The 13,277-nt window shown below is 43.7% G+C and overlaps 1 protein-coding gene across 2 annotated transcripts in view; it reads right to left on the bottom strand.

Moving 5' to 3' along the window:
• armh1 (armadillo like helical domain containing 1) overlaps positions 1–13,277 on the bottom strand; it is a 64,427-nt gene that overhangs the window by 41,164 nt on the left and 9,986 nt on the right. For both annotated transcript variants that reach the window (XM_085982982.1, XM_085982983.1), the window contains exon 5: positions 8,624–8,708. In XM_085982982.1, the coding sequence (XP_085839108.1) occupies positions 8,624–8,708 (85 nt within the window). The remainder of the gene's footprint in view (positions 1–8,623; positions 8,709–13,277) is intronic.

The raw sequence follows: 13,277 nt of genomic DNA, 5'->3' as shown, positions 1-13,277 counted from the left end.
AGGCCAATCGGCCCCTCGAGCCTGCTCCGCCATTCAATAAGATCATGGCTGATCTGATCCTAACCGCCAATCTACTATCACAGAACCATCTCCTGAATCTAACAGAATTAGACACACGAAATAGGAGCAGGATCAGGCTACACGGCCCCTGAGCCCGCTCCGCTACCCACAGGGCCATGTCCGATCCGAACCTAGATTCATGTCCAAATACCTGCCCGCTCCCCGTAACCCTTAATTCCCTTTACTTCTAGGAAACTGTCTATTTCTGTTTTAAATTTATGTAATGATGTAGCTTCTACAGCTTTTTGGGGCAGCATATTCCATGGACCTACCACCCTCTGAGTGAAGTAGTTCCTCCTCATCTCAGTTTTGAAAGAGCAGCCCTTATTCTAAGACTATGCCCCCTAGTTCTAGTTTCACCCATCATCGGGAACATCCTCCCCGCATCCACCCGATCCAACCCCTTCACAATCTTATATGTTTCAATAAGATCGCCTCTCATTCTTCTGAACTCCAATGAGTAGAGTCCCAATCTACTCAACCTCTCCTCATATGTCCATCCCCTCATCCCCGGGATTAACCGAGTGAACCTTCTTTGTACTGACTCGAGAGCAAGTATGTCCTTTCTTAAGTATGGACACCAAAACTGTACGCAGTATTCCAGGTGCGGTCTCACCAATACCTTGTACAACTGAAGCAATACCTCCCTATTTTTATATTCTATCCCCCTAGCAATGAAAGCCAACATTCCATTGGCCTTCTTAATCACTTGCTGCACCTGCATACTAACCTTTTGAGTTTCGTGCACCAGGACCCCCAGATCCCTTTGTACTTCAGTACTTTCCAGTTTCTTGCCATTAAGATAATAACTTGCTCTACGATTTTTCCTGCCAAAGTGCATAACCTCACACTTTCCAGTATTGTATTCCATCTGCCAAATCTCTGCCCACTTACTTAGCCTGTCTATGTCCCCTTGCAGGTTTTTTATGTCTTTCTCACTCACTACTTTCCCTCCCATCTTAGTATCATCTGCAAACTTTGATATGTTACACTCGGTCCCCTCCTCCAAATCGTTAATATAGATTGTAAAGAGTTGGGGACCCAGCACTGACCCCTGCGGAACACCACTAGTTACTGATTGCCAGTCTGAGAATGAACCATTTATCCCAACTCTCTGCCTTCTGTTAGATAGCCAATCCTCTATCCATTACCCCCAATCCCGTGATATTTTATCTTAAGCAATAATCTTTTGTGTGGCACCTTGTCAAATGCCTTTTGGAAGTCTAAATACACTACATCCACTGGTTCCCCTTTATCCACCCTATATGTTACTTCCTCAAAGAACTCCAGCAAATTTGTCAAACATGACTCGAGACGGGCGGGTCTGAGTAGTTTCTCCATGATGGATCGATTACTTGTCCGAGTTCCCTTCTACGGTTCGAATCGTAGCTGGCTGTTCCCGAAATCACCCAGAACATGGAGTCAATATCAAGTTGATTAAACTGACGTAATAAACCTTACTACGCACTTGGTTTGAGTATAAAGCAAGGCTTTAATCAACTTGTTTCAAAACATGGAGGTCTAGTTATCTTTCACTAGTATTTATACTCCTTGGACGCCGCCACCAGCCGGCCGTCCAGAGTTATTTCATGAGTCTTTCTTCATGGATCATAAGATTCATAACATAAGCATCTTGTAGAATTCAGCTATCTCTAACTTAAGTTGAGGGTGAACGTCTGGGGAATACGCCTGATCTGGGGTAGCCCAAAAGGGCTAGGACTTGTAATTATCCCTTCAGATGGCACCCAACGAGTTGATACAGAACCTATACTTATATTTATATCTATATCCATGTTGTAGATTGTTAAGTATAGAAGGAGTGTTTACTGACAGTGGTTCTAAGACCCAGATTTAAGTCTCTAGAGGGGGGCACGGTGGCATAGTGGTTAGCACTGTTGCCTCACAGCGCCAGGGTCCCGGGTTCAAATCCGGCCTCGGGCGACTGTCTGTGTGGAGTTTGCACATTCTCCCTGTGTCTGCGTGGGTTTCCTCCGGGCACTCCGGTTTCCTCCCACAGTCCAAAGATGTGTGGGTTAGGTTGATTTGGCTATGATAAAATTGACCCTTAGTGTTAGGGGATTAAATACGTGGGGTTACGGGGATAGGGTGGGATATGTGTTGGTGCAGGCTCGATGGGCCGAAATGGCCTCTATCTGCACTGTGGGGATTCTGTGATTCTGTGTGACAAGACCCTGATCAGGCCTTGTAGAACTTAAATCAGAATTCCCTCAAAATACCATGAGGTCTAGAAGCTTCTTATAAAGTTCATATTAAACCCTAACCGAGGTTAGGCCCTGACAAAATATTAAACCCTAACCGAGGTTAGGTCTTGAAGAAATGGCAAATCCTGTCGGAATTGGCCAAGTTTTTTTATTAGAAAATTTAAACGATTGCTTTATTAGGGGAAATAATCCTATCCCTGTACCCCCACAAAACCAAGTGGTAATTTTTGAAATAGAAGGCTTTGATGCCGAAGGAGCCATTAGAACTCATGGCACGATTAATGTTGATCCCCAGAACCAGGGGATACAGAATATCCTGTGGGATAATCAAACAAATACTCCAAATCCACTAAATTCCTTAATGATAAGATGCACACCTGCACAATTGGGAGGCCTAATGAACGGTGCCCAACAAGGTGGTGGCAACCATGGCCGAATAGCAGGACCCGGACCAGCCTATGCGCCTGGGGGCCATGGATTCCGGTTAAGGTGGCAAACTCATGATGAAATAAATGACAACAATCTTCGAGAAAACTATAGATGGCTTAGAATCCATTATAATCAATGCCGACAGGCACTAGCTCACTCTTATCTAAATGCTGGAGATGCAATGATCAATGGTCCAGTAAACCAACCCCAGCAACCACAAATTGTGCCCCTAGGCCAAGTAAACCTGAGCTCTATCTACACAATGTGTGGTAAACCAGGAAACACCAGCTAGGAAAAAATCTGCTGGATTCTAACTAATCTTGATAAATTGGAAACTTGTTGCCAAGATTGGAATGCTCAACACCTGAGACAACTACTGCAAATGATACTAAGTTCAGACTTAATTTCCCCATTAAACCAGTGCAACAACTGGGTTCAAATAAACACTTATGTTCTCACAGCAACTCAGGGCTGGCATGTAATGGGTTCAATCAAGGAAATACTCACGAATACAGCCACAACTAAAGGGCTGGTAGCTGCCTACAGATTAGGCAAAGTACTTACACAGGATAATTGGGACATTGTTCATGGTTGCCTGGCCAATCAATATCAAAATACAGCCCTCAAACTTGCCTGTGAGGGTGCTCTAAATGATTATCGAGATAACCAACAAAGATGGGATAATGTCAATCGCATTATCCAATTAAATCATGACCTCTTAGGTCTAGCCCAAACTAAATCTATAATGAGATCAGAAACTAGGGATAAAAAAAACGAAGAAGGTACCTTTGGTACTCAGAAAGAAGGATTGTATAGACCCAAGTCTCAAGTCCACCCTGCCCAGACACAAACTCATGGCTCGGGACCCCCAAGAGGGTATTCCAAAAGGTTTACACCCCCAACCCGCCCACAATATGAGACAGATTTCTCCCCAGAAGGATGGGATAGACGAGGGGCTAGACCTCGAAAGGAAAGCAAAGAACAGTGGACTCCCTCCCTATGGGGACAGCTTTTACACTGGCCAAAGTTATTAAAGAGCCATGGGAGGGTACCGAGAAAACCGAAATTGGGATCAAAAAGATTCCCGGCAGAACCAACGTCCACCTCAACAGGAGGATCATCAAGAAAGTAAATGATCTGATAAATCCCATCAGGGATCTGGAAAACATGAAATCCCCAAGAGGGAGGAACAAAAATCAGTTAAAATAATTAAAGATAAAGCAGCAAATGAACTTCAGCATCTTGAGGATGATAAATCCCAGCATTGAAGGCCTAGCACCCAGCCAGGACCTTTTGAATTCCCCAATACCTTGGCAACCTTTCCTACAAATGAACACAGCCTGATTAAACTTGTCCAGAAGGGGGAGGCAAAGACCTCCTCGAGCAACTCATTAATAAATACTATCTTTAACTACAAAGCCATCCAAAATTAAATGTGGAAAGATACAGTATCTCTCCATCATGGAGGATGATAATTTGGAAGAGAGAATCAGACAAATACTTATGAGACTGCTTACAGAATACCATCAAGTTATTTACTGTGATGCATCGTCAATGACGATTAAAAAAGAGACACCCCAACAATCCTCAGCTAGGATGGGGATAGTAGCAGAGACTTTGAGATTCCTATTTCTTTATATCCAAAAGAATTACTGTCTATACCCCTTGGCCATAAGACAGCGCAATATGCTGAAGCCACAGCATTACAGTATGTTTTAAAGAAAGCAGACTTTATTAAACCCACATTGTGGGAAGATATTCTCCATTCGAGAATGGAGAAAAAGTGTCAGCTGATTCATATAAACGGGCATACCACTGGAACAGTACATGCAAAAGGAAACAGCCTTACAGACGAACAAGCGAAACATTCGGTCTGCATGATACCCCCTCTAGAGGGGCCTGCCAATGTTAGTGTAATCACTAGGGCAGAACGGGCAGCTAATCAGGATGAGGAACTGATTCAGCTATTAGACCCAATAACAGAGAATCCACCAGAATGTCCACCAAGGTACTTTTACTTGGAAACCCCTACGGGTATTGTACTAGTTAAGTTGCCCAAAGGAAACCGAGAAGTACGCCCGAGCCACAAACAAGAACAGCTTGTAAAAGAAGCTCACAAGGGCATAAGTCAATCATATTGTAGTGCCAGAATAACATTCTGCAAATTGACCCTCTTTTATTGGTGGCCAGGCATGCTTAAAGCCTGTAAAACATAGGTGGCAAATTGTGAGCCATGCTATTCGACCAATAAGTCATCACTAAATTAAGCCACCAACATTGGCTCCTGTGAAAGCTGATGAGCAAATGGGAAAATTCTTTATTGACTTTATTTGACCACTTCCCCCATTTTTGGGATATAGACATGTTCTTGTTTGTGTGGATGGATGTACTTCCCTGGTCCCCACAAACTGTTTCGGAAAACACACTCGCCAGGGCTATTTCTGATATAATTACTGTAGCTGGTGCACCCAGAATCTTACACTCCGATTAAGGCGGAGCCTTTGTCTCTAAGGTCTTCAAAGGCTATTGCAAACAAAGGGGGATTGGGTTAGAGCACAGCACGCCACGTTATCCGCAATCAGCGGGGCTGGTGGAATGTAAAAAAATCGGGAACTAATAAAGTTATTGGTCAAACTGTTGAGAATCAGGGAAATAAGTGGACCACCAGCATTCCGGAAGTACAGCTATCACTCAATAATGTGCCCACATCAGAGTCCCCTAAGAAACTCCATATTATCTGATGTATGGGATTGAGATGCATACACTGCTTACCCATAGTTCTTTTATTGCCTCTACACACTCTGAGTCCTTGACCCGACAGTGACAGTTAGATTTTTTAAAAATTAACAAAGGAAATTCATCGAATTGATCAGAGGATAAGGGAAGCAAATAGGCAGAAAAAATGGACAAACAAAGTATGGCACCCATAGTAAGACAATGGGTACAGGAAAAGAAGTTCGAGCAGAAACCTGGTTTAAGACTGAAGTGGAAAAACCTGTTCAAATACATTCTGTTATTAACGAAAGAACAGTTCAAATACATATTAACCAGCTGAATGGCAAGTCTATTTTTAAAACTGTCTCCATAGACAATATCAAAAGATGTCCTGAAGGATACCGAAAAGGAGGAACAATACAAGGTGCAGTCGTACACTGTCTTTAAAGACCCAGCTTGGAGCACGACACAGGAAATGGATGCGATCGAAATACTGACAATGGGAAGTCAGAAGGTGTCACCGACACTTCCACATGTTGCTTGGCAATGCATCAGGAATTGGATTTGCGAAAAGCAACATCCGAAACAAGGAAAGATCAACGAGTTACTTCAACGAAGGAGGAAGACACCGCAGATAAAAGAAGGAATCAACTGAGTGCATGGCAAGGCCTTTACCACAACACGCATTTGTACACACGCCGAATCGAAGGAACAGCGTGTAAAGCTTCAACTAGTTTCAACTGACGTCTCCTTGGCTTGTATGAATAACTCATCTCTATGGAACGTACATCTGCCGATTGGACATTCTAAGGACATTGTTGTTTCGCTAATAGCATGACTATGTAATTGTCATCGTTTTAAATTGTGTACGATTTAAAATAAGACAAAACATTGTCCTAGGATGACTGCAAAGGAATTTTCATGTAGCACATGATCGTGCATCTCGTGAACTTAATATGCTATTGTAACCTCATGAGTATCATTGACCAAACTCTGCCCTGATGTTATTAGCTCATCTTTTGGTCAAGAAGGGGGTGTGAGGGAATAAGCCATGTTTCAGACAGATACACCATAATATGAACAGAATGCTGATATTATTAATACATGATATACTGAGTTTAAAAGTCTGGAAAGCCTCGGAGACACAGGCTGCAAACAGAATACAGGCTCCTGAGATAAAGATCAGTTGATAACAAAGTTGTAAACAAGCTTTGAAATGGGAATTAGTTAAAAATACTAAAACAATGAAAGATTGAAGCAAACCATTGGTGCTTCCGAAAGGTCTACGGTTTGCAACCAACACAATGAAAAGGCCCAGTTTAAGGTGTTACAAACTAACACGTAAAACAGAAACACAAACATTAAAAGAGGCAAATGCCTTTGAAAAGATGACATCAAGTAAAAGAAACACCTGCTGGTCAAATAGTTTTTATGTTAAACTTGGAAGACAGGAAACACGATTAAATATGCAACTAATTGAGATAGCTAGAAATGCATGAACCACCCTAGTTGAAGTGTCTTTAATTTATTCATATAGTAAATATGATACCAGCAAGAAAACTTTGAAGATTTGACTTCAATAGATACACCAAGCAATTACATTGTGTTTGTATTGAACTTGTAGCAGCACTGAGTCACAACATCTGCTAAAGCCAGTAAAGCCAATATTACGAATTGAATGAAAGCATTTTGTAAGAATGACATAAAATAAAGAATACTGTCATATTGTTTTTATGATGGTTTTTGAAACACCTAAAGGTAGTGACATAATTATGCTAGCAATAGTTGAATTGATAGTAAGATAGAAAGCCTTCAAACAGAGGTCTCAATAAAGACAATTAGCTGACATCAGCAGAGAACTTCAAAGAAGAAACCACTACCAAAAGGGTATAAAAATAAGACCTTTTTAACAGAAAGGCAGAGCTCGCTGAACGGGCAAAGCATTTCTCAACTCTTCAGAGGCAGCTCTGTAAGTCTTTAACTATCAGTCTCGGGAAATCAAAGTAATTGATTTTGGTGAATAATCTGGATTTAGAAATAAGTAAGAAATAAGAAATATAACGAAGTAAAGATTTGAAAATAAGGATCTCTGAGAAATGTAGAAATGTAACAAAGTAAAGATTTGAGAATAAGGATCTCTGAGAAATAAGAAATGTAAGCTATCTGTATTTTGAATTGTTAATGTTGCGACTGATTCAACAGCTGTTAACTGAATGTCAGCTCTTAAATAAAACTATATATTTTTAGAATTGTCTCAAAGAGTAAATCTGTATAAACTCGCAAACCCAATTTCTGTACACTCTTTTGTAAGGAGTTGCAAAATTCTGGGGGAGTATTCTGGACCCTCATAATATCCGGAAGGTTACAGTCTAGTTAAACTTATTAAAAGTGCTATCTGGAGGACGGTAACATCTTCAGTCATTCCTTTCCTTTAGGGAGAGATAGCCTGAACCTTTAGACCCATATAAGCGTCTTATGGAATTCGACTGTCTCTAGCTTAAGTTGAGGGTGAACGTCTGGGGAATACGCCTGATCTGGGGTAGCCCAAAAGGGCTAGGACTTGTAATTATCCCTTCACCACCACCTTAAACAGTCATTCCCTCCACCACCGGCGTACCGTGGCTGCAGTGTGTACCATCTACAAGATACACTGCAGCAACTTGCCAATGCTTCTCCAGCCGCACCTCCCAAACCCGTGACCTCTTCCACCTAGAAGAACAAGGGCAGCAGGCGCATGGGAACACCACCACCTCCAAGTTCCCCTCCAAGTCACACACTTCCTGACTTAGAAGTATATCGCCGATCCTTCATCGTCGCTGGGTCAAAATCCTGGAACTCCCTCCCTAACAGCACTGTAGGAGTACCTTCACCACACAGACTGTAGCGGTTCAAGAAGGCGGCTCACCACCACCTTCTCAAGGGCAATTAGGGATGGGCAATAAATGCTGGCCTTGCCAGCGACGGCCACATCCCATAAACGAATTTAAAAAATATATAGACCTGAGTCTTGGTCTGATAAAGGGTATATTCAGTCTGGGTTTCAGCAATACAGTTTTTGAAGCATTTAAACAGCACAGTCTCGGGATAAAATCTTTCTCCTGAAAATGAAAGAAACAGAAGTCTAGGAATCCAACTGGAGCTGCAACCCACTGTGTTGCTCAGCCCAACTCTTTTCTCAGCCCAACACAGTATTTTACCTTCATATTGCACTTCATAGTGTATGGTTCTCAATAAGTTCAAAAGAGGTTCAACAATACACGGATGTACGATCTTCACAACCACCTAAACAAGAACAAAAAATGTTATGTAAGATACCAGGTTGACATTTAAAAACACTTTTTATACATTAAACTCTTAAAAATAAATCGGCATTTAGTTCCCCAGCACCATTCCTTGGCACAAAAGGCCAGCATGCAGCTTCCTGCCAGCCCTCTGCTAATAGAGCTCCACAACTGTTGACTCGATGGTACAGGACAGTGACCTGAAGTGACTCTCCCTCTGATTTATTTTTTTTCTTTCCTTACTGTTATGGAGTAAATTAACTGACTTGGCAATACAAAATTGTTCTGCACTGCCGGAAGTGCTATTTTTCGGATGAGATGTTAAATCGAGATCCCTTCTGCCCTCTCAGGGGGACGTAAAAGATCCCATGGCACTATTCGAAGAAGAACGAGGGAAATCTCCCGGTATCCTGGCCAATGTTTATCCCTCAACCAACATCATTAAACAGATGATCTGGTTATTATCTCATTGCAGTTTGTGGGAGCTTGCTGTGTGCAAATTGGCTGCCTCGTTTCCCTCCAATACAACAGTGACTACACTTCAAAAGTATTTCATTGGCTCTAAAGCACTTTTGAGATATTCTGAGGTCATGAAAGGCACTATGTAAAATCAAAACACAAATGCTGCAAACACTCAGCAGGTCAGGCATCGTCTGTGGAGAGAGCAACAGAGTTAGTCTTTCAAGCCACTGACCTGAAACGTTAATTCTGTTTCTCTCTCCACAATGGTCAATCATCAACATGGTCCAGAGTACTGTGGACCTATCTGGGTAGATCATGGATTACTGAGTCTGCCATTAAAGACTGACTCGGTTCCAATTGCCCTTCACCAGGTGAGTCATCTTGTAGAATATTTAATTCCAAATACACCCTGCTTACTTCCTCCCCCCTACCCCAGGCAGGATCGTCAGTAGCTGGTGAAGCTGAAATGCCTGTGTTTGAGTCCCCACTAAGCAGACAGTAGATATTAGGTAGGTACTCCTTCCAAATGCTCCGATAGCACCTTAAATTACCGTAAAATGTGCAAGCGTATTATTACCATTTTCCTGGCCACAGCATCGACTCTCACCAAATAGAGATTCCACCAGATGAAGGTTCTGGATTACCGAACAAGGATGAATGACAGAAAACTCAGGCATTTGTCAGTATTTTTTAGGGAAACAGCCAATCAAAATAGTGATATTTAATATAGGCATATGACTAGTAAGAGTGATTATTAAAATTCTGTTGGTGATTGGCACGTTTCTATTTCTTTTCAACTCCCTGGAAATGGCTGATTGTGTTAAAACCAATACACAAAATCTGTAGCCATGTAATTGGTCATCAATAAATTATAAAAAGAAAGAAAATTCTGGTTTATATTATAAATTTGCAGAACTCCAAGGGTTTTGTAGTGTATGTACCCGTCTACCTTTAAGAGAACTATTGTATGTAACCGTTCACCTTTAAGAGAACTATTTTAGGTGTGGCACTACTTTGTTTGGCTTCTGTATACTGTAATACCGACGGTGACCACACCAGTATATAAGTGTTGTGTCAGGATTTATTGGGCAGATTCGCCCCGACCTTCGAATAGTAAAGTCCTGTTTTAAGTTACTCTGGTAGTCTGTGTATTAATTAACTAAACAACCCACAGACTTTACAGTGGCGACGAGTCCGATCGTACCCTGCGGCAACAATACTTCCGAAGCAGTTAACGAGCGTCGAGAAGAGGCAACCGCCCTCGTCGTTCTGCTGGGAGAAAACTCGAGGCTGCAGAACTAGAAAGGAGGAAGAATTTAGAGACAAAGACTTCCATCAGCAACAGGCGCTGACTGTCCCTTCTACCACGGTGAGGAGTGAGCCGATCAGCACGAGAAGCAAGGCGGCCACGGTGACTGTGAGTAAGGGAAAGTAAAAAGAATAACCGGAGGATAAGGGCGGTGCACTCGACCACGGTCGAGGGGGAAAGGAGCCGGGCAGAAGTCGGGTCCAGAGGCGCTGAGACTGGGGCAGCGTGGAGCAAGGAAGCCGCGGTACAGACAGGCTGGGGGACGCAACGGCGTCGTGAGACAGCTAGACCGCGACCGGCGAAAAAGGCCGGGCAGCGACCGAAGCCACGAAGCGCTGCGACCGGGAACGTAGGCGCGGGAAGAGATAAACTCAGCCGCAGCCGGGGAGGGAAGCACCGGACTGCGAGAGGGCTGGGAGGCGCGATTGGGAGCCGAGCGAGCGGGAGAGGCAGAGCCGACCAAGGGAGACTGAGCGAGAGCCAGTCCAGCGGCTGAAACTGTTCTCCGTCAACGGGGTGTACCCAGCGCCGGTAGAGCCGAGCGAGCGGGAGAGAGACAGAGCCCGAGCAAGGGGAATTGAGCGAGAGCCAGCCCAGCGGCTGAAACTGTTCGCCGTCAACGGGGTGTACCCAGCGCCGGTTGCCCTGCCGAGAAAAGGGAAAGCACTGAAGCCGACGCGCAGGCTGTGAACCTGAAAGCCAGCGGCCGTCGCCCGTGGGGAAAGTGTACCCCTCCCGCCAGGGAAGAAACACGGGAAGCCGCCATTAGGCGGGGAAGAAGACAGAAGCGGGAAACCGCCATTGAAGTGGGCGGGGAGAGAAGATAAGCGCAGGAAACCGCCATTTTCGCGGGAACCGCCATTTCGGAAAAAAAAAAAAAATTTTTAAGAAATAATTCATGGTGTTTATCAGGAAGAGAGGAAGATGCCTAAGCGTGGTAACATCAACGATTTTAATTCTGAGGTAGAAGACTGGGCCACGTATGTGGAACGCATTGAGATCTATTGTGAGGCCAATAAAATAGAAGAAGATGACAAAGCTATAACCTTGCTAAACTCGATGGGCGCGAAGACATACGGGCTCTTGAAGCATCTACTATCACCGGCTAAACCGGCGGATCAGACTTTCAATGATATTGTGGCTGTTCTGAAGGATCACTTGAACCCCACACCGTTGATGTTGGCGGAACGATTCAAATTCTATGCGAGAACGCAACGGAAAGACGAAAGCAATGCAGAATACTTGGTCGAACTGCGTAGACTAGCGAAATACTGCCAGTTTGGAGGGAATCTGACAGAGGCATTGCGAGACAAGTTCGTGTGCGGATTGGCAAAGGAAGGAACGCAAAAGCGACTACTCGAAGAGAACGACCTTACACTTGACAGGGCTGTCCTTATTGCAGCATCGCACGAAGCCGCAGCGAAGGGAACTGCGGAAATGCAGCTAAAGACAGCGGCACTCAGTGTGGATCAAATTACCTCGACAACAACAAAATGCTATCGTTGTGGGAAGACAACACACGACCAGAACCAATGCTGGTTTAAGAACCAGGAATGTAGGAAATGTGGCAAACTGGGTCACATAGCTAAGGTATGCCGGTCAGGGAAGAAGACCAACAACCAAAGGACCAACAACCAAAGGAAGCCATCACAGGAAAAGTACAACAAGGTACACAAGGTGGCTGAGAAGAGTTCAGACGAACAGAATTCGGACTCAGACCCAAACGGCCAGGAGCTGGGTAGTCTGAGAATTCACAATGTGAGTAAGGAAGCTGACCTACAAACTATCTGGGTCATGCTAAAAATAGCTGGAGTCCAAGTGAAAATGGAGTTGGACACTGGATCAGCTCTATCCGTCATAAATCGAAGGGATTACCACCAGCTATTCTCACATATACCCTTAAGAGATACCAAGTTCGTATTGCAGACATACACGGGGCATAAAGTATACCCCATGGGAAAGATAAGAGTCAAGGTGAGAGATAGGGGTAAAGAACACCCAAGAATGAACTTATACGTACTACCTGAGGGAGGACCACCACTTCTAGGACGGGAGTGGATCAAGAAAATAGACATGGAATGGCACTATCTAAAAGCCATAACGAGTGAGGACTCGGTGCAGACAATCAGCTCAGATTCTGAATCGGATGACGATAAGACCAACCCAAATGTGAAAGACAAGGCTAAAATGGACTTGCCGACTAAGGTTGGAAAAACGAAGGCATGCAGAAAGGCTTATGCTCCAGAGAAGAACAAAGTTTCAGAACAGATCTCCACCGAACAACGACAACATCGTTTGACAGAGAATTCTGAGTCTGTTCAGTTTAAGGACATATCCATGACGGAAGAACACCGAGCTCGGACTCAACTTTATTTCAAATTACGACAACAATTAGAACAATTGAGTTACCGTCTCGTACAAGAGATGAAAACAATGAAAAAGTTCTATGACACCGAATGGGAGAATCTGGAAAGACAACAGAAGCAGCTAGCTCAAGCAGAGAGCGACCATAGAGCCATCGTGACCAATCACCGATCACATCTCCCTTATGATGTTCAGGAGTTAGAATATTTGCAGAAAGAAGCAAATGAAGAGGAATCTTCAGGAAGCCAGGATTTTATTCCAGTTCTTCTCTATGACTCCTTACAAGCAGAGTTTGAGAAGTTGAAGGAACAGTATGAACAGGCCCAGGCTACAATCCTGGAGGGGGTTAACTCGGCAACCTCCGAAAAGCTAGTTTCAGTGGAAGCTTATGAGCAACTAAAGGTTGAACATGAGCAAGAAGTCCAAAGGCTGCAG

This window comes from Somniosus microcephalus, chromosome 3 (assembly GCF_052327205.1).
Source record: "Somniosus microcephalus isolate GS21.2 chromosome 3, FLI_Smic_1.0, whole genome shotgun sequence".
Lineage (NCBI taxonomy): Eukaryota > Metazoa > Chordata > Chondrichthyes > Squaliformes > Somniosidae > Somniosus > Somniosus microcephalus.
This window is presented reverse-complemented; position numbering and strand designations above follow the sequence as displayed.